General features: G+C 38.7%; 1 protein-coding gene across 3 annotated transcripts in view; it reads left to right on the top strand.

The window, feature by feature from the left end:
- LOC124118346 (protein O-mannosyl-transferase TMTC2-like) overlaps positions 1 to 21,995 on the top strand; it is a 475,717-nt gene that overhangs the window by 309,039 nt on the left and 144,683 nt on the right. For all 3 annotated transcript variants that reach the window (XM_048383557.1, XM_046480439.2, XM_046480438.2), the window contains one exon: positions 9,776 to 9,897. In XM_048383557.1, the coding sequence (XP_048239514.1) occupies positions 9,776 to 9,897 (122 nt within the window). The remainder of the gene's footprint in view (positions 1 to 9,775; positions 9,898 to 21,995) is intronic.

Here is a 21,995-nt window from a genome sequence, read left to right as displayed (position 1 = left end):
CAATTAAATGTACCAGATACTCTGTTGTTTGAACGAACACAAGCTTTTACATTACTGTAGATGGATTGTAACATTTTACCCATTTTAGAACTCAAACCATGTTTGTACAATAGCTTCCACAGAAGATGACAGTGAATGGAGTTGAATGCTTTAGAGAAATCAAATGCTACATAAAATTTACCTCCTTTACGTGAATAACAGAATTTATAAAAAAAACAGTTATCAATAGTTGAATAACCTTTTCGAAACCCTGACTGACATTCAGATATTTTGTCAAGTATTGCAGCCCAATACACTAGTCTTCTGATTAAAATAGATGTAAAAACTTTACGGAGGATAGTCAGGAGGCTTATAGCTCTATAGTTATCAGGAACAGAGGCGTCCCCTTTCTTCTGTAATGGGATAATTATAACAGTTGCCCAACATTCAGGAAAAACACCATTTTGATAAATGCTGTTAAATATGATTTCTAAATAAGGTATTATAACAGTGGACAAATATTTTAGATATTCACTAAGAATGTCGTCAAGACCAGCTGTTTTATTATTTTTCAGGGCACTGATACTGTCAAAAAGTTCGGATCTGGTGATTGAAGAATCTAATATGTCAAGTGTTAGTTCTTGCACATATTCTGGACATGTCACCATGTCCTCTACCTCACCAAGTTCAGCCTGGATACCCATCTGTTCGTAATACAGCGACGAGAAATAGTCCCCCCAGTCTTGTATATCAATAGGGTTGGGGCCTTGCGGTCGTCCAGACATATGCTTTATCATGTCCCAGAAACGTTTTGGGTCTCCCGCTGCAGCATTTTCTAAGTCACTCCTTTTACATTTTGCATATTGGTTCTTCTTTATTCTACATAGTGATCTGTATTCATTGCAAACTTTGTTATACTTAATAAGAATTGAGTAATCTTTAGTTTTTCTAAACGCATTTATATAATGGCACTGTTCATATTTTTTACACAGACATTCATCATCATACCACGGTATGTTATAGCTCACTTGTGTCTTCATCACAGAAGCGGCTGATAAAATAGCATCAGTTAATAACGCGACTGCACCAGACACCACTGTAAGAGAACACAGTGCTGCATTCTCTGATATGTCTGTTGTCAAAGAGGATCCCATACTGTGGACATGGTCTTTCCATGTATATCTGTATTCTTTACGGTAACCTAAGGAGTCTGACTTTCTGCAACAGCTTTTTTTAATGCCTAAATGTACAAGTAGATGCTGTGATTCCGATCTAGATAATATATCAAAATCGGTGATACCTGGGAACATGTCACTCAATGCTAAGACATAATCTGTGACACTACACATAAATGTCCAATAAATGTATAATCACCAATTTGATAGTCAGTCCCAAATCTTCCATTTACAATATATATGTTCAGAATTGAACACATTTCCAAAAGTGTTTTTCCAAAGTTATTAAATAATTTATCACATGAATACCTTTCCATCTCAAATTGTGTAAAAAAATCTACTAAGTAATCATTACCCTCAACATGGTGAATAACATCGTTCTCCGCATAGTCCAGCGTCACACCGGTTCTACTGTTCATGTCTCCAAGTACAATGATAGAAACAGCTGGGTACACCTCCAATGTACTCAATAAAAAATACAGTAAAATCTCTACCCCATTTTGTCTATCTTGGTTATCATACCAGGTCGATCTCTCCGGTTGGATATATGTAAACACACATAATGTATCTCTATTGAAACCAAAGATACTTTTATCAAACAGAATAGTGATAGCGTTTTCTCCGTATTTAACATCAATAATATATCTTACCAGTGAATATTTTATCAAAACCTCTATTCCTCCCAAATACTTCCTGAACTGGGACATTTTTGTGGAAGGTAAACAAAAAAAGTTTATATTCTGAAAAAATGTCACTAAAATCATTTTCTATTGTCCATGTTTCACGTAGGGAAACAATGTCATGTTGCGATACAAAAGAAACAAAGTCATTATCGGACAGTTTGTTGATTGAACCTTCTATATTTCAAGAAATGCAATATATGCCTTTGCCTGTTGACTCGCTTTTAAAGCCCTGTCCACCCTGCTATTACCCTGTGGTTGAGTTAAGCTTTGATCTTGACCTCAGCACCCGCTCCTGCTCCAGAGTTGATGACGTTCCACTTGAGTCGTGATCTGCAACTGGAGCCGACGACTGATGCTCATTTCCATCAAGACTAGTAGCTGGCATGTCCTCAATAACGAGCCTGCCATTCTTGTAGTAACCCCTCTTGTTCTTAGATCTGAGCAAAGTCAGTTTCTCATGCTGTCTCTTCGTTAAGTCATTTGCAACTCCAATGTTGAGTGTACTAAGCTCTGACCTATCTTCGAGCGTTAAAATTTTCTTTTCCATTTCGACAAATTTAGCTATTAAAGGCTGCGATTTTCCAGGAACAGGTTTGCAAACTCTATGTGCTCGGACAATATCCTGTAACACAAGTGGGTCAGATGATCGAGCAGAATTCAAGGTGTCTACTACGATTTGTTTACAAACACTGTAGTTCTCGTCACATGTCTTCTGCACCCTGTATATGATCAAGTTGTCCTGCCTACTTGCTACTTCCAGCCTATCAACTTCGTCCTTGAGCTTCTCGATTTGCTCGTGCATGGAGTTGCTTGACTCTGTCGATTTTTTAAGGATTGACTGTGTATTTTTTTCGGTTCATTGAGGTATGAATCGAAAAACCGATGTGCAAACTGTATGAATCCGCGTAGCGGATTCTTACAAAAGTTTGCACATCGGTTTTTCGATTCATACCTCAATGAACCGAAAAAAATATACAGTCAATGCTTATAATTAAATTTATAACGTTAAACATGTTTTATCTACAATAGTTTAACCCAAAACAGTTGCATGTATTAAAACAGACAAAAATGATGACATTGATAAACATTCCAGGTGTAGGAATATATACAGTGGCGTGACATGAATCAGGTGAATGTTTAATTTATGCACATAACATGACACGCCTACACAGTCAGTAGCCAATCAACGGTGAGTAGGATTAAAACAATGTTCATTAGACCTGTCAATTAAGGCAAGAGGGGAAAAGAACTGCAACAGTCAGACTGTAACGAACCGGAAGAAATATGTCGACCGAGAGAAGGCGGCTGTTTCAAATAACATGGTCATTTACTGTGTGATTCAAACATTACTTCCCTGATTACGGTAAAACTCAGTTAGAGAAATGCTAGTTAGAAAAGAAACCCGAAGACATGAAAGTTGAACCGAGACGAGGGGGGAAAAAACAGGCGAGAGAGCCTGCACGTTTGCCGTTTCATTTGTTTTCGGCCTTCGGTTTCAAAGGGTTGTTTAGAAAATGATATGCATGAAAGTCGCTAAATATCCTGTGCATGACGATACACGTGAGCAGAAAGGGAATTCCCTCGACTGTAATACTGGGATTCCCCGACATTCCGCAGTAATAAAAGTAGTGCGCCGCGGTGGGCGTGGCTTAATTTTTTACATTCATTGGGAAATGAATGCAATAACACGTGACCAATTCAGCTAATCAGAATGCAGGAATTTCCATGAACACAACGAAAATTTAATTATTAATGAATGAACTGAATTTTTCCTTCAAGATTGGTTGTTTTCAACTTGAAACATTCTCAATATTGGACTGCATTGTCCTCTGTGTTTTACATTTTACTGTACCAAGATGTGACTCGTGGATCTTGTTCAGCATTTCACCCTGAAGAGATCTGGGAACAATCAGTTTGTAGCCTTTGTAGAGGAGTCCATCTATGCATGATATTTCTTCTTTGAAGTGCCAGTATTGTCTTAAAGCTGCTGAAAGTTTTGTAGCTTGCCATCCACCCATTACCAAAGATTGGAGTTCTCTTAAACTCTCATCCTCATTCATAGCTCTTTTGAAGTGGTCATACTTTTCTTCCATGATCGGTAGGTAGCTTAGGATATTACCTCCAAGTATGGCAGCAGCTTATCATCCATGTCTGGGAGATATGACCGACTTAGCTGGTCTGCTGTGTGCATCTCTGATCCTGGCTTGTAGGATACATCAAGGTCATACCTTTGTAGCACCATCAACAGCTTTTGTAGTCGTAAAGGGGCCTGGTGTAGTAGTTTTCTGAAAATAGCCTGGAGGGGCCTTTGGTCAGTCTCCACCTTCACAGTCTTACCATAGAGGGGCGGTCGGGTAGCCTAGTGGTTAAAGCGTTAGCTCGTCACGCCGAAGACCCGGGTTTGATTTCCGACATGGGTACAATGTGTGACGCTCATTTCTGGTGTCCCCTGCCGTGATATTGCTTGAATATTGCTAAAAGCGGCGTAAAACCATACTCACTCACTCACTCTTACCATAGGGGTACTGGTAGAATTTTTGACAAACAAAAGCTATCGCAAGAGCTTTTTTTTTCAATCTGAGCATACCGTGTTTGAGTTGCAGTTGGGGCAGACGATGCATAAGTAACAGGTTTTACTTCTTGAAGCAGTGCTGCACCGAGTCCGGTAGAGCTAGCATCAACAGACAGGTTGACTGTCTTATCGGAATCATAGTAGGCAAGGACAGGAGCACTTGCTGCCATTTTCTTCAGCATGGCAAAATTTGTTCCTGCTGTTGATCCCAGTGCCACTGAACATCATTTGAGATGAGGATACGGAGGGGTCTGGCAACATCAGACATGATTGGCATGAACTTTGCCAAATATTGGATGAAACCTAAAAACGTATGAAGTTCTTTGACATTCTTACTTTTTCAGAATCTGGCTTCAAACCATCACTGGTAAGCAGATGTCCAACATATGTTACTTGTTCTTTGCAGAATTCTTACTTGGACTTGCTCAGTCTAAGGTTGTACGGTCTGGCCTTGTCTAGTACTTGCTTCAGCCGATCATCATGTTCCTGTGTGTTTGTTCCCCAGATCAAGATGTCGTCCATAATAGGTTCTGCACCTTTGATATCTTCCACCATCTGGCTCATAATTTTCTGAAATACTTCAGGAGCAGACTTTACCCTGAATGGAAGCCTTGTAAAATCTTCCATATGGTGAATTGAATGTGTAAAACTTTGAGCTATCTTCATCAAGCTGTATCTACCAAATTCCTGACGTGGCATCAAGCTTGGTAAAGACTTTTGCATCTGGCAATTGTGCTACAACTTCTTCAATTGTCTTAAGTGGTCTCCAGAGCTCCAGAATAGCTGCGTATCTGTGTAAAATACAGATCAGAAATGCAGAAATATGCAGTAAAATAAAATCCAAGCGTATCAAATACGCAACGAACATTACAGATATGCTACAAAAATATAGTGCGTATCATCAAAATATTGTGAAGTAACCCTGCGTATTTGATTAGCAAATCAGCAACTTATTTTGAAATTATAAACAGGCATTCCGTCAACCTTGCCAAACTCCACGATGACAGTTACATCATGATCATTTGCCATCTCACTTTCTTGTGGAAGTATCGTGGTATTTTTGAGTCCTATAAAGCTCTCGAACCAACACGACACCAGTTTGCAGGGACTAGATGAATAGTGTTTTTAAATATTTAACTTAAATACCCACATCTGTAAAAACTAATGGGTAACAGAAATTTGAATACCCAGATAGAATTACTGATACCCAATGATTTTAAAATGCATCGGTAAAATACCCACAACACCAAAAGCTTATCTGGAGCTCTTGGTCTCTCTTTATTGCTCGGTTGAGATCAACTGGATCAATGCATATCCGGATTTTGTTGGGCTTTATGACCGTAATCATACTGTTAACCCACTCAGTGTGTTCTGTTTGCTTCACAATAACTTCTGCCTTCTCCATTCTGTCTAATTTGTCTTGAATTCTCTCTTGTAAGGCATATGGGACCTTTCTTGGTGGATGGACGACGGGATGGTACGTTTTGTCAATCTGAATGCTGTGTTTTCCAGGCAGGCATCTTAGTCCCTCAAACAAATCTGTATACTCTTCTTCTATGCCAAAGATTCTGAAATTTGATTTAAGAGCTGGACCAGACCTATCTCACTACTTGTCTGCGCACCAAAAACAGGCGTGGCTGTCATATCTACAACATGGAACAGGACGTGATGTTCAACTCCCTTTACCACACAAGGCAATGTTACTGTTCCTTCAAGTGGAATGACATGTCCAGAATAAGATTTCAAGGGAGTTGATGATTTTTTCAGTGGCCCTGCTGTTATCTTCCTAACAGTTTCCAATGGTAACACATTACACTTGGCCCCTGTGTCAATCTGAAATGTTACAGTGTTTCCATTAATTGTTGTCTCTGTGGTCCAGTTCACAGATTCCTCGTCCAGACCATGTATATTTAACATTCCGATGAAGAAGTCATCTCCATCACAGTCATAATACACATAGTTGTGGGGATCTTCCTTCAGGTCTAGTTGGTTTACAGTTTGGCGCTGAGAACTGCTGCGAAATGGTGGTTGTGAGTGGCATACAGACGAAAAGTGATTGAATCGGCCACATTTGTTGCACTTCCTGCACTCAGCCGGGCACTTTTGGTTTCGGTAGTTGCCGCACATTTCCTCTCGGTCTCTTTTTCACAGCTCTAAATATCCCCTACCTCTACCTCTCATGCTGTCCACTAAGGGTATCTGGCCCTCCTTGTCTTCCTTGTCTGGAAATTACATCTACATCTACATGGTTTCTGTCGTCATGGATTTAAGTTGTGCCATAGTTGTTTCGTATGTTCTGATGATGTTAACTGCCTTATCCAGGGTAAGGTCTGATCCTTTACTGATAAGCTCTTCTCGTACTTTGTTGTGTCAGGGCCAAACACAATTCTGTCTCGCACCATTTCGTCAGGATTGTCATAGCCACAATCTTTAACTAAAAGTTTGAGCTGTGTGACAAACTGTTCACAAGTTTACCCTTCTTCTTGTACTTTGCAACCAAACTTGTACCTTGAAAACACGTGGTTTGTTTTGGGTAGCACATATGCTTCGAACCTGTCGTAGTAAGTTTTCAACAACTTTGCCTCTTCTTCAGTTAAATCCCATGTCGAGAATAACATTCTTCCCTTTTCTCCTATCCATATCATAAGGTAATTGCAGCTTTCTTCCTGTTTCCTTCTTCAGAGGCCCATTAAACATGAACTGTGCATGTGTTTTGAATGACTTAATTCCATGCAGCTCCCTCCATTTCAACATTTATGTACCTGCTTGGTCTCTGTTCTAGCTTCTTACACTAGTGTTACCACTTCTGAGACCATGTCATGTATTGGTAATTAAGACTCAACAGGAGAGCTCATCTGACTAAGTTTATTCAGCCATGTGCTCATTCCAGGGTGTCTCCCAAAGGCTGCACAGGCAAACTCAACTGAATGGTTGTAATGAAAAGTGGGAATTCACTGAAATACGCCAAAGGGACTACGATGCATCAGCAATCCCATGGGAGAGACTACACGCTTACGCCTATCCACAACCGGCATTATACATCAGGTTCTACAGAAGATACAGTCAGCCTCACACTTATTTTGGTCGCACCCAATTGGCCAACACGAAGTTGGTTAACAACACTTAACAATGTCGCAGGCAGAAGATTTTACCATCTACCTCTGAGGGTCGATCTTCTTCTTCAGCTTCACTCTCAGCTTCTTCATACATCATCGCCAGTAACCCGCAATCTATGATCAACATTGGGCCTCAATTGCTCTCAGCTTCTTCATACATCGCCAGTAACCCACAATCTATGATCAACATCGGGCCTCAATTACTCTAAGATCACTGCCACTTTTTGTAGCTAAAACCAGTCTACCACCATGGTAGGGGCCATAGACACTTACCATTCCTGTCTTGGGCCGACAGTGTATCACCCAGACAGACTTCTCTATCTCATCAGAGCTCTCAAATTCTACCTCTCGGCTACAGACCTACATAGACACCATTGAAGGAGACTTTTCATATCCTGCAAGCCTCTTTTCCAACAAGGACATCACCAAGGCTACGGTAACAGGCTGGCTTAAGTCTACCGTTGCAGCGAGTTATACACAGGCACAGAATTCCACTCCCCGTCTTGGATCCTCCTCGGCTCATGAGATCAGAGCCCTAGCCATGAGTCTTGCTTCATGGACATCCGTTCAGTGGGAAGGTCCTTGGTTATCCTGTCTCGAAACAAGGTCCATCTAATCAGGAAATGACGTCTTTAAGTAGAAATAGACCATAAGAGACATCATTATCCAATAAAAGGGAAGTGACAAACCGGAAATGAGAACCGGAAGTGACGTCAGCACCGGAAATAGTGTCAGAAGTCCATTTTAACAGAAAATGACGTCATTTGGGAGAAAAAGACCAGAAATTACGTGATTATTGCTAACAAGATCAGCAAATATAACGGTAATTCTAGCGAAGTTATCATGTATTTGACTGTATTATCTTGGGTCAGGATTAGAATCCTTGATTAAATGGTTTCCAGAAGAGGATTACAGAGAGTTACTAGAGGCAGATCCCGCCTGGTCCCTGTGGTATATTCTGGCAAAGATGTAATAGAGGTAGAGGATTCGCAAGAATTAACGAACAATAGTTATCATTGTTAATAATTCTAAGAATACTACCTCTATTACATCAAGAGTACTCCCATCCACCTCCCCAATTCCTCTACCTCTAGTGGTAAGAAGTGGGAAAGAATTGACATTCCCGCCAGCTTATACTTACGTGAGTATGATCGTCACTACAATTAGCAGCTATTAATATTGACTTAATGGGTCTGTTTTATAGAAAACTATCAGAACAATCTTAGACTAATGCAACTACTACCAAGTGCTATAACAATAGGTGCTGACTCTAGCACACACAAGAAAGAATTGAGATTCACACCATTACGCATGTCATAGCTTGGGTTGCTATGGTGCTATATTGGGAACAACTAATTGTGTGTGATGGACAGTGAAGAGGACGTCTGTTGAAAATCTGAAAATTTTAGTTACTGTGACCAAAGCCAAAATACAGGATTTATGGCAAAGATGTAATAGAGGTAGTATTCTTAGAATTATTAACAATGATAACTATTGTTTGATATTACAGATTTCAAGAAATTAAAGGTATTATGCCTTTTCCATGTACTTATTCTTTACTGCTGTAAACTATCCCAGATTACTAGATGCCATATCACTCCTTTCCATCTGGTGAATTCTGGCTATGATGTAATAGAGGTGAGGTGAAGTGTTCGAAGGAATTTTCAAACAACAGTTATCATTGTGTATAATTCTAAGAATACTACCTCTATTACATCAGGATTATTGCCTCACCTTCCCATTTTATCAGCATCTAGAGGATGTTGGTTCACAGAAAGGAGTGAGGTTATCCCTCCTCATGCATGCTCAGAAGCACTTAGACTGTAGATACTGTTTCCCTCAAGACAGATATTAAATAGATGATGGAGTAGCGGTAGAATTCCTTGAATTATACAGAATGATAACTATTTTCTGTATTTCAGTATCTTAGAAGAAAATTGGTTTGAAGGGTCTTCAAATTAATGCTTTCTTTATATTTAATTGAACTTGTGTCTTGTCAATTTGAGCCTTCCAAGACTATCTTTTTGAGAGTTGGACATCTTCCTGTCTACCATACAGTCTCAAGGCTGTCCAAGTAATCTTCACCATGTCATGTTGGAAAACTGAGGGTCAGCATGACCCTTATTCTTTGTTAGGACATAACATGGAAATTTACTTCTGAAAGTGGAAGGTAATGGAGACAAGCTGTTTGGAGGGTGTTCATGACTGGGATGTTTCTGTTTATGTGTTTATATGTTTATATGTTTCCAGGTGAGGTATACAGCAAGATGGGCGACCTGGTGACAGCAGAACGCTGGTATCGAAAGGCTCTCAAGTCCAAGCCAGACCATGTTCCTGCACATCTCACTATAGCCAAGCTACTGCAGAAGAAGGTTGGTGCATTCATAGACATTTTGTCATTCATTCAGATGTCCATGTGAAGGTTCCATCCACTTTCGCCTACATCTTCTTTTGCCTACAGAAAGGTAATCAGGTGTGCCTGTGTACACTTACGATATTGCACCCCCATGAATTAAAAATGGGCTTGTCCCCAGTTAGTTTAGTGTTTAATAAGGAGCATGTTATGGTATACAGGTATAGGAATGATTTGTATGCTTCTACCATGAGATCATCTTCTACTTACCCTGGCCAGTATTTGCATCAGTCTTTAATCTCTTGACAGTAAGTGATTCTTACAAGAGATAACCCACAATTGATCATAGCAATAGTCCCTCATCCCTTATCAGTATACTTATTGTAAGATAAGATCATATACCATTTGAGATACAAGAAAGAAACCACATTAACCTTCTCTGTAAGTCATTCTCACATGAAATCATACTTACTACATCTAAGATATGAGTAATTAATTGAAAATTGAGCTTTGAAGTAATTGGTTTGTGAAAATATATCATTTTAGTTTAAACTCCACGTTTAAGACTACAATAGCCTTATTCTCCATGTTTGGAAGACTCCACAAGAATTAATGTTTTTGAGTTTGGCACATGAGTTTGTATGAGTTTCCTCCTTTATCACATGCACAGGAAACTGCAGACTCCACCTTGAACCAGCATTATTTTAACTTGTGCTAACATGACCAGATTTGTTTTCCAAAAGGCTCACAATATTTACAGTTTATGCTTTAAGTTCATTTAGTTTCTATACATAAATTTTTCACTTTTACACAATAGTCAAAATACCATTTTGTTTATTTCAATTGTGCACAAGTATGGCTTCAAGACCAAGGCATGATAAGAAGTGTTGGGTCTGTCATTTCTACAAGTCCACCAAGGACCCCCATCTTGCCTGTTCCATGTGCCGAGATATCATGGGTTGCATTGACTCGAGGTGTGAACAAATTGAGGAAGCAGAGTAAAACATTGATGCTGCAGTTGATTACTCTGTCCAAGATTGACAGTGATGTTTTACTGATCGAGACACAACCTTCACAGCCACCAACAACCCAGATGCAGTAGACCTCTGTGGAGACATAGATGAAGCAGAATAACACATCAACTGGTTATTCTGATAGTTATAGTGATGTTTAACTGATTGAGACTCAACCAACAGCACCTCAGATGTAACTCAACCCAGTCTTCAGATCTTCTTTATGTCTTCATTCCAGAAGCTGACGCCCTGACTTCTGACTGATGATATTCAAGCTAATATATGATCCCAAACCCAATGTATATTTCATACCTAAAGCTATCCTGACTTGCAATTAGTCCTTAACAGTTTCTTGACCTACAACTAGACCTTTTAATTACCAGTTTCTTGACCTACAACTAGACCTTACACATTTCTTGACCTACAACTAGACATTTTAATTACCAGTTTCTTGACCTGAAACTAGGCCTTTTAATTACCAGTTTCTTGACCTGCAACTAGGCCTTACCAGTTTCTTGACCTACAACTAGACCTTTTAATTACCAGTTTCTTGACCTGCAACTAGGCCTTACCAGTTTCTTGACCTACAACTAGACCTTTTAATTACCAATTTCTTGACCTGCAACTAGATCTTACCAGTGTCTTGACCTGCAACTCGGCCTTACCAGTTTCTTTACTTGCAACTAGACCAATTTCAAAAGTTACTGCCCCTATTTTTGTGAAAATTCCGTGAAACTTTCCTGACACTATTGCGGCACTAATGCGGAATTAACTCGCCACTTTTGAGGCATTAACCTGAAACCATTGCGCCACTTTTGCGACGTTTTCGCAATAACATTTTGCAAGATTGCGCCACTTTTGAGCCACTATCATGCCACTTTTTCGGGGCAAAATAGTCAGGCTATCAGGTGACAGTTGTGCTACATTTGTGGCACAACATGCTGTATTACTTTTTTCTGTTCACTGATTTAGGATTCTTGAGTTATATTTTCCTAGCATGCTAGTCTGCATTATTTAAGGTAATAGTGTCAGTCTTCTTATTTTTACAAATACTGATATCTATATTAGTAGTATAGATGATGGGGGATCTGGACCACTTCCAATGGAGCCAGATTTATATACCTATACCACCACTACAGGGGGAATTTTTTATGTGTAAACGCTGATGCAATTCAACGATCGTCATGAGATTAAGTTAAATTGGCTCTAGCTCACCACTACCTGGAGTCAATCAATGATACCATAGAGGGAATTTTTAGTACAAAAACGATGACGAGACTCAAGAGGGCGTCTTTTTCTTGTTTGGCACCCCCGATTTCGGCACCCCCCTACAATATTTTTCCACTAGAGCAATAGGATGTGTCCAAAGTATACAACTGTGTCCAAAGAATTTCCAATTGAACATTTGTGCCCAACTACAGTATAGAACAAAAATGGAAGAAGCGAAATATACAACTATGGAGAGGATGGGCATACGTGCAGAAATGTCTGTGTTCCAACACATACTAGTGGAGAATGCATACGAAGACAACTTGCTACCAGATATATCCAAGGTAGACTATTTGGAAGGAAATCTGGGTAGAACACATCTAGAACCTTTGGAGGGCCTGCCAACATTTGTAGACGATATGTATGTATTTGGCTATCTAGAAGAAAACGATATAGTATCTCTATGAGGATCTGTGTCTTAAACAACTGGAGAAAATGCATCTGCAAAACGTATACTACAAGAAATACAAATAGCAACGCAGAAAGTATACAGATTTATTATATACATATGCAAAGGCAAGTCAAAGACATACAGTGGTATTTTCTGGAATTAAAGGTGGCAAGACGATTGTGTTGTATTATTTTCCGTTTTCATGGTATTGCCTTTTCGCCAATTCCCTGTACCATCACTATTTTATAGTCATTTATAAACACATGCTCACGATACAGTCGGAATCGTACAATTGACTCTGCTTTTAGCACAGAGTTCTTATAAATATGGAAAGGATTTTGTCGCTTTTATTATCAACATTGTAAATTCGATAGATTCATAACTGACAGCCCAGGTTGTTCCTGTGGTCACCACTATGAAGACCCGCTACACAACTTCTTTGTTTGTTGCAATTATGATCAAATTAGAAACAATTTATTATATTACATAAAAGGATATAATATTAATACAGAACTTTACAGATGTGAAGGCCTATCATCTGATTCGAATCAAGAACTTCATCTATCTGTCCATACTTTCATCACAAATTCTGGTAGATTTAAACATAAATAATACACCAAACCCTCACATATAATATATATGTATATTGTGTACATTATGTGGTACTTAATATTATGTATAACCCCATTATTCTGACTATCAAAACCGGACACTGCTGATCATGCTTGATAATTAACTGACCACCAAGGTATTTCTTGTGTAAATATTATGTGTGTATACACCTTGACTATCTTTTTACCTGATTTCCATGTAGGGAGAGGTATTCAAATAAGAGCTAACTTGTTTACTGATCCCAATTTTCAGTTGAAATAAAAATAAGTTTAAACCACTTACTTTCCTGAACATATGCTCAAGCTCAAACTTAATAACTGCTCTATCCAGAGAACATGTGTCAGAAACAATGTAAAAAGAAAACCAAGATCACTCTTTTGCGAAAAGCATTTTTGTAAAAACATATTTCAAGAATGTCTCATATCCTCAAGGAAAATGTAATTCTATTGTGGGGACTTCCCGGAATGTCTGCTTCTATTGTTTCATGTAGGCAAACCAATGAAACATGTTGATTGGTAAAACAAAAGAGGATTATTGGGACCATTTCACAGACAAGTAAGTGAAGTTAACGATGGTGAACTAAGGTTTCAACTACCCACGTCAAAGGCTGGCATTTTAATATTAATTTGCAAGACAAATTATAGGGTGCCTGATAACACACTGCAGACACCCCAACACCAGCCCCTGATTGGCCAGACAACCATTCAGCAATGTCACGACACTTGTCAAATTATTTTTGCTTGTAAATGCACTTATTTAAAAAATAAACCATATGCACATTTATAGTGTCATATTCTATATACTATATCACAAATTATTTTGTTTGCATTTGTGGATCCCATTATGACATTTGTGAATCTTGATTAATGAATTTTGAACACATGCAAATGAAAATGAATTATAAATGAAAAGAAAATGCCAATCCTTGTAAAATTCGTATTTAAAATATCGCTTCTGGACAAACGCTTATGCATCAATAACCTACTGTTAAACATGACCAGGTGCTATAAAGCATACACATAGACAACAAAGTCACACTGTGGTCGCTCATTCATCATCATGTATGTCATGAAGTAATTGGGGTATTATCATCAAAGCTTCATGCCCGTCTGTTAGGGTGACTACATCGTTGCCAATTACACAAGCTTTGCTTTGATTTGTTTATTCCAGAGACGAGGCAAAGTACCAGAGGGGTGTTAGAATGTATTAATGCCTCACCATTTGTGGTACTTAAAAATGTGCAATGCAATTATCAGTCACACACACAAAAAATATTGGAGTCACCCGAATGGTTAAGTAATGAGAACCACAATATTCTCAACAACGACCCAATGTATTATTAGAAATAATATTGATGTTATTTTACATGTTCATGTTAAAACCTACCTTGATATTTCCAATGAATGCCGGCAAGGCAAGATGTATTCTGTTACAAACTTCGGTTACATGTTACATTTCTGATCATTTTGTGTACTGTAGAGTTTTTCATATAGTCCTTTACACTTCTATGGCTGTCGACACATCCCCTTTCCTTTTTAAATAAATTTTGTTTAAGCGATGCAAATATGATATCATTTTGTAAGGGCTTCAGTCTGTGTAAATATAGCTGATCCCATGCAGTCTGCCAGCATAGTCCGGGTATTTCGGGTGGCTATGTACAATGCCCAGCCAAGGTTTTTTTAAAAAAAAAATAATAATGTCTAATCATGCAACTTCAAGTCCTCATGTCCTCTCATATATCCATACACATACCCGCCTGCATGCATCGTCATCCACCTTGCATACTTACACAACCATCTTACTATATCTACCGGTACTCATCAAAATATGGCTGCAATATTGCCAATGCGATGTAAAATTAAAAACCGCTCACTCACTTACTTTATTACCCACGTGGTGAAGATACAGGTGGTAAGATACTAAATCCATACGTCACACGTGTGTCGTACAAGGTTGACCTTGTTTTATTCGTTTTTAATCGATAACCGTGACCTCTGTCACACCGGGACTACTTTTTTCATTCATAAAAAATCTCGAGATGTCATTCATTTTGCGATTACAAGGCAGAACTGAAGAAATTCACGCGAAAGAGAGATATTTACAAACACTTTATTAAACCAAACAAGATAGTCACACGCATTAAATTCGGTTTGCATTCTATATAAGTTATGCATAGAGCTCCTACAGACATATAATCGAGCTAGATCTATAAATCGATTTACAATGTACGACTGCCGATCGAGCGCGTCCCTTGAGCGTGACGCACCCGACCATTTTCGCAACTTTCAGTTTGATTTAACGTAAAAGGATAAGCGTGGTGAAATGAAGTCTGTTTAAACTATCTGGACAGATATCTAGACTTACTTGGGATGATCCGGTTGTGCCATCGGTGTCCCCTTTGAAGCGTATTTTATGGCGCAGTTTCGGGAGGTGTTGTTCATGAATGAACGAACACGACAGCACGACCAGATCACTTAAAGTTCACAGTTCCGATACAAATCATTCGAAAACTCCGTGGAAGTGTGCTTGACTTCTGATTTTGTGGCCCCAAACATCCCAAATGTGAACAGTAACATTCCCTATCTCTAGCGTAAAACGCTGTGAGTGGATCGCGGTTGTCTTCTTATTCCGGTGGCGACCTTGCCCTTCGATCGTTCGAAGCTGTCACTGACATGCAAGCAGATTTGAGTTTGTTGATTTTCACGTCTTCAGTATATAGGGTGGTACAGTTAACATGAATGTCTTTGGCGAACAGTCTGATTTCCCTCTTCCAAAATGGTACGGACATGATATAAATTCAGCTGATAGATCAAGGAAACCGAACCATTTTGATTGCACAGACGGGACCCCGGCAGTGTGATGCGTGTGACTGTTGGTCCGATATTCAAAGTGCGGCGCTAATGTGACATTTCAAATTTTCTTATCGGTGTCCTGCGTACTAACAACATGGCGCTTGAATTACCGTAAGTTGAAGACTTTCTTCCAAAAGGATCTTGAGCTTCGGTGCTGGTTTGTTTGCAAACAGAACAGCAGGCGCATGTTGTTAATGTGTATGCATAAACATGTCAACAATGCCCATATTTGGTCATATATAAATATTCATGCGCAACCAGATTTTGCAACCGGTTTCAGTTTGGTCTGTCAACGAACGAAAGTTGTTATGTATTTACACTTAAATATATATTTAACGTGGATAATAAATAAAATACCACACTCATTCTCGTTAGATACCAGTTTTACGAAACTCGTGAACTTTCTATGGTATCTGACCTCGCTTTCCCTCGGTCAGATACCATAGAAAGTCCACTCGTTTCATAAAAATGGTATCTAACGAGAATGAGTGTAGTATTCTCTATATATCTACGCCAACCCTCATATCTCCTTGCATGCACGCACGCACGCACGCACGCACATAATCATGATTCCTCACCATATTACATCCATCTCACTATATCTATGTCAGCCCCAATGTATCCATTGTACTCATGCTTACGTACATACACACCCCTCTCATCATGCCCCTTTATCAACCACACTATAACTATATCCGCCCTCATGTATCCGTACTCATTGTATGCACCAACTCCAATATAATACTGTTTGCGATAAGCTTATTATTGGTGTAAGTAGATAAGCCAACATCAAACATTAGACTTAAGAATATTATGAAGTGGACGTTTGGAGGCGTCTTATGATATCCTTCAGAAGGTGTTTTCCTACATTTGTCACTAATTATAAGAGCATATTGGAAACAGATAGACTGCCTTGTTGTCCGACTGTAGATAGTATTTGCAATCTCAACAATTACCGAACGTGACCATGTATACATGATCTCATTAGGGGATACCAAGGGTATCAGTTTAGTATTAGAGGAAGTTGGTAGTGAATACATAATAGCATGTAGATTTCTAATCCTTTCTTTCTCGGTGGGTAATCCTTTCAACCTGATGGAAGGAGGTCACTCAACCAGTTCATGCATTCTTTGTCAAAAAAAGATCTGACTTGGCTAGAATCTGTGTTTATCTGAGACTGTTTTCGGAGGAGTCAGATGGGGTAAAAAGATAACTTTACTAAAAATTTGTAAACATATTTATGAAATATACTCTAATTAGTTTACACAACCGATCGTCAATGTTCTTAATCTTGGGCTATTATAAAGTAAATTCATTTTAAAAATCTAAAATTTTTAAATGGAGAACAGATAAACAAAGACTGTAAATGCTAGAACAGTTAACTACAACAAATCATTTTTACCAAAACAAAAGAGCGAATGAAGAATAAATAAGAGTTTGCAACTAACATGGCTATAACCCCCGCCCCTGTTGCAGAATTTATGACATAATTAACTCTAAACAAACCCTAACCTTTTTTAACCGAGGTGGAACTTGTCATGGAATTTTTTTTTTAAAAAAGAGTTTGGAACCTAAGTCCATCTTGTTTCAATGGAAACCTAAAAGATAAAAATTTCTAAAATTTCTAAATAGCAAAAGGCACCAGTTCAGCATGTACCTGACAAACCTGCAAAGTGTCATGAAAAAATATTGAAAGGTTTATGAGTTATGCTCCGGAAACAAACCCTACCCTCACAGAACCTAAGTCCATCATGTTGCCATGGAAACGTAAAAAACAAAAAATTCTAAAACTTCTAAATAGCAAAAGACACCAGTTCAGCATAAACTTGACAGACCTGCAAAATTTCATGAAAAAATATTGAACGGTTTCTGTGTTATGCTCCGGGAACGAACCCTACCCTCACAGAACCTAAGTCCATCTTGTTGCGATGGAAACGTAAAAAATAAAGATTTCTAAAATTTCTAAATAGCAAAAGGCACCAGTTCAACATGTACCTGACAGACCTGCAAAGTTTGATGCAAAAATATTGAACGGTTTATGAGTTATGCTCCGGAAACGAACCCTACCCTCACAGAACCTAAGTCCATCTTGTTGCCATGGAAATGTAAAAAATAAAAATTTCTAAAATATCTAAATAGCAAAAGGCACCAGTTCAGCATGTACCTGACAGACCTGCAAGATTCATGAAAAAATATTGAATGGTTTCTGAGTTATGCTCCGGAAACGAACCCTACCCTCACAGAACCTAAGTCCATCTTGTTGCCATGGAAACATAAAAAATAAAAATTTCTAAAACTTTTAAATAGCAAAAGGCACCAGTTCAGCATGTACCTGACAGACCTGCAAAGTGTGATGCAAAAATATTGAACGGTTTATGAGTTGTGCTCCGGAAACGAACCCTACCCTCACAGAACCTAAGTCCATCATGTTGCCATGGAAACGTAAAAAATAAAAAATTCTAAAACTTCTAAATAGCAAAAGACACCAGTTCAGCATGTACTTGACAGACCTGCAAAGTTTCATGAAAAAATATTGAATGGTTTCTGTGTTATGCTCCGGAAACGAAACGTGACGGACGGAGCCCGTTTGTATATCCCCCACCAACTTTGTTGGGCAGGGGATAATTACCGGATAATGTTTAGTAAAAAATTTTATCATATAATGGGTAGGTTTCTCGGCGGGATATTTACCATCCCCAAACACACTCGCGTGATAACCTCTATTACTGTATATGACTTCACTTAAAATATCACCACAATAGAAAATCCTAAAATATTTGGCTTTAACATAGACTATGTTAACCGTTTCTGTCAAATTATCCCTTGCCGCCTCAGGTTATGATGCAGTGATTTAAATGCACACAAATATCATTGATATATTCATGAGTTTACTACCTGCTCCTGGATACCATTATGAGGATCCTACACATTACTTCTTTTCATGTAACTACTGTAATCTTCAGAACACTATGTATTACTGCATTAAAGGATAAGACTTCATGTATTATATGATTTAGTATTATATGGAAATGCTAAAACATGTACTGATACTAAGAGAATGTCCTACACTCCATTGATGCATGGTGTAGTATATAACCAACGAGCCAACACTCACGCGTTGTAGATGTGTTTATGTTAGTATGTAATATATGCGATGAGTATGATAACCTTGAATTCAGATCTTCGGAGAGGCACTAACATAGGCCAGCACTGGCTTGTTTATCCGATCCATTTTTAACAAACATGTCAAACCATATGTTGAGTATACCCGCCATTGTTTTCTATGATGCAGGATACATGTGATCTGTCTTCTTAACATTCACTTACTTCATTAGTGCAGGCACATATCTATAATTTGACTTGAGAATGTCTCAATTTTAACTCTCTCTCCTTTTGTGAAAATTTATAGAGAGCTGGTATTGATACATAAAATTGTCATTACCCTCTGGTCTCAAATTTAAAGTAAATTGAAATTAATTAAATACTGCATATCAATCCAATTGCAGTAAAGGAATGTTTAGAACAAGATGATTAAAGGACTGCGTAGTGTAATGTGTTTGAAGTCATTGTTATTTATCCTAAACAAACACGATGCCATCTTTTTGATGGCTTCTCGCATTTATCATCCGGATTTCAAGAAATAACATCCAATCCCTTCTTTGACTATGGAGGGGCTTTAACATGCAAAAGGACGTCAAGCATGTAATCTTACTGGTGTCTATATTTTATTCTCATAAATCACAATTTTGTATAGCTGTCATTTTATGCATGTTTTTTTTTAGTACAGCAGAGACACGAAACACTAATGTATGTCTGTCTGTTAAAGTTGGTATTTTTTGTTTCCATATCCTATAATGCGACCCTCGCTTCATGATCTTTCCAATTGAGTATGAGTATTAATTTAAAATGTCTTTTGTCTTACATTTTTTGTGAAGACATCTAAAATACCATTGGTTAACTCTGTTGACCTACAATTAGACCTTAGCAATTTCTTGACCTGCAACTAGGCCTTACCAGTTTCTTGACCTGCAACTAGACCTTACTAATTTCTTGACTGGCAACTAGGCCTTTCCTTCTTACTGACCTTCAACTAGACCAATGTCTTGACCTGCAACTAGGTCTTAGCAGTTTCTTGACCTGCAAGTCGGCCTTGCCAGTTTCTTGACCTGCAACTTGACCAATTTTTTTACCTGCAACAAGATCTCTCCAGTTTCTTGACCCGCAACTAGACTTCCCAGTTTCTTGACCTGCAACTAGAGCTTACCAATTTCTTGACCTGCAACTAGATCTTACCAGTTTCTTGACCTGCAACTGGACCTTACCAGTTTCTTGACCTGCAACTAGACCTTACTAATTTCTTGACCTGCAACTGGATCTTACCAGTTTCTTTATCTACATCTGGACCTTACCAGTTTCTTCACCTGCAACTAGACCTTACCAGTTTCTTCACCTGCAACTCGACCTTACCAGTTTCTTGACCTGCAACTAGACCAATTTCTTGACTTGCAACTAGACCTAACCAGTTTATTGAACTGCAACTAGACCTTCCCAGTTTCTTGACCTGCAACTGGACCTTACCAATTTCTCGTCCTGCAACTAGACCATGCCAAATTCTTGACCTGCAACTAGACTTACCAGTTTCTTGACCTGCTACTAGGCCTTTCTTGACCTGCATCTAGACCTTACCAGTTTCTTGACCCGCAACTAGGCCTTACCAGTTTCTTGACCTGCAACTGGACCTTCCCAGTTTCTTGACCTGCAACAAAATCTTACCAATTTCTTGACCTGCAACTTGATCTTACCAGTTTCTTGACCTGCAACTGGACCTTACCAGTTTCTTGACCTGCAACAAGGCCTTAAAATTACCAGTTTCTTGACCTGCAACTAGACCAATTTCTTGACCTGCAACTAGGCCTTTATCAGTTTCTTGACCTGCAAGTTGGCCTTACCAGTTTTGGCGACCTTTCAGTCTTCTTTTCAGGAGGCGAAGTCCCAACGGCTCATTGGTGTTCTTCCGATGACTGGTTCAGATGCCTAGTAACTATTATGTTAATTTCACTGACGTTTGAACTAAGTTTGTTCACTTCTGATCGAAAACAATTATCTTGTTGTGTATGGTGTTAATAAGCAACCTTCTTGTCAATTTGATAAGTGCCTAGGTTCTTTATTATGGCAAGTATGGTGTCCAGATAATTTTCCAAAGCCAATGGAAAAAGAATCTACACTATGCACAAGAATGACTTCTATCTGAATCCTAAACCTAAAGGATGATATTGTTATACTATTATTCACACACCGTCAACTCTGTTTTGCAGATCGTTGATAGGTATCTTGTCCTAATTCTCTTTCTTTGCGTCTTATATAAGAACTATTCTTCCAATGCAGTTATCAAGTATGAGGGGACAGCACATCAATTCTACGTTATTCTAACAGTTGTTTAAGTGATGCTTCACGTTATGTGCCAAGGGAGATAATACATGTATATGTCACTCCAACTGAAGTATGGTCATCATTGAACTAAGGATATAATACCCATTGCAGCCAATAATACATCAGGGAATGATGACAAGAATGTAGGAATGAGTTCCTAAGGACCTTTGACTGCACTTTAATGGTTTAACAGGTTTAACACGGACAGGTTTGGCACAGACAAGACTGTTAATGACTGTCAACAATAAAACTTTGTACAGAATAGCATTCAGTTTTTGTGCATGTAAAGAGGATGGCAGATGAAACAAGGACCTAGACCACCACTCAGTCAGTGGTCAGGAGGTCAGGCAAGATTGCACATGAACAGCCTAGAGACTCTTAGCCATGCTAATTACAGTTGCTCTCTAGAAACAATGTCAGGTCTCACCACTTTCCCAAGCATTACAAGTGTTGTCTTCCTACATCCTGTCAATATCTGTGCACAAAAAGATACATACCAGCTTATAAATCTTCTGTGCCATCTGGGAAGGACTCACAACAGGGATACAGG

Source organism: Haliotis rufescens, unplaced genomic scaffold (assembly GCF_023055435.1).
Source record: "Haliotis rufescens isolate VD_foot unplaced genomic scaffold, xgHalRufe1.0.p SCAF_5, whole genome shotgun sequence".
Lineage (NCBI taxonomy): Eukaryota > Metazoa > Mollusca > Gastropoda > Lepetellida > Haliotidae > Haliotis > Haliotis rufescens.
The sequence above is the reverse complement of the archived record's forward strand: the minus strand, read 5'-3'. Positions and strand labels throughout refer to the sequence as shown.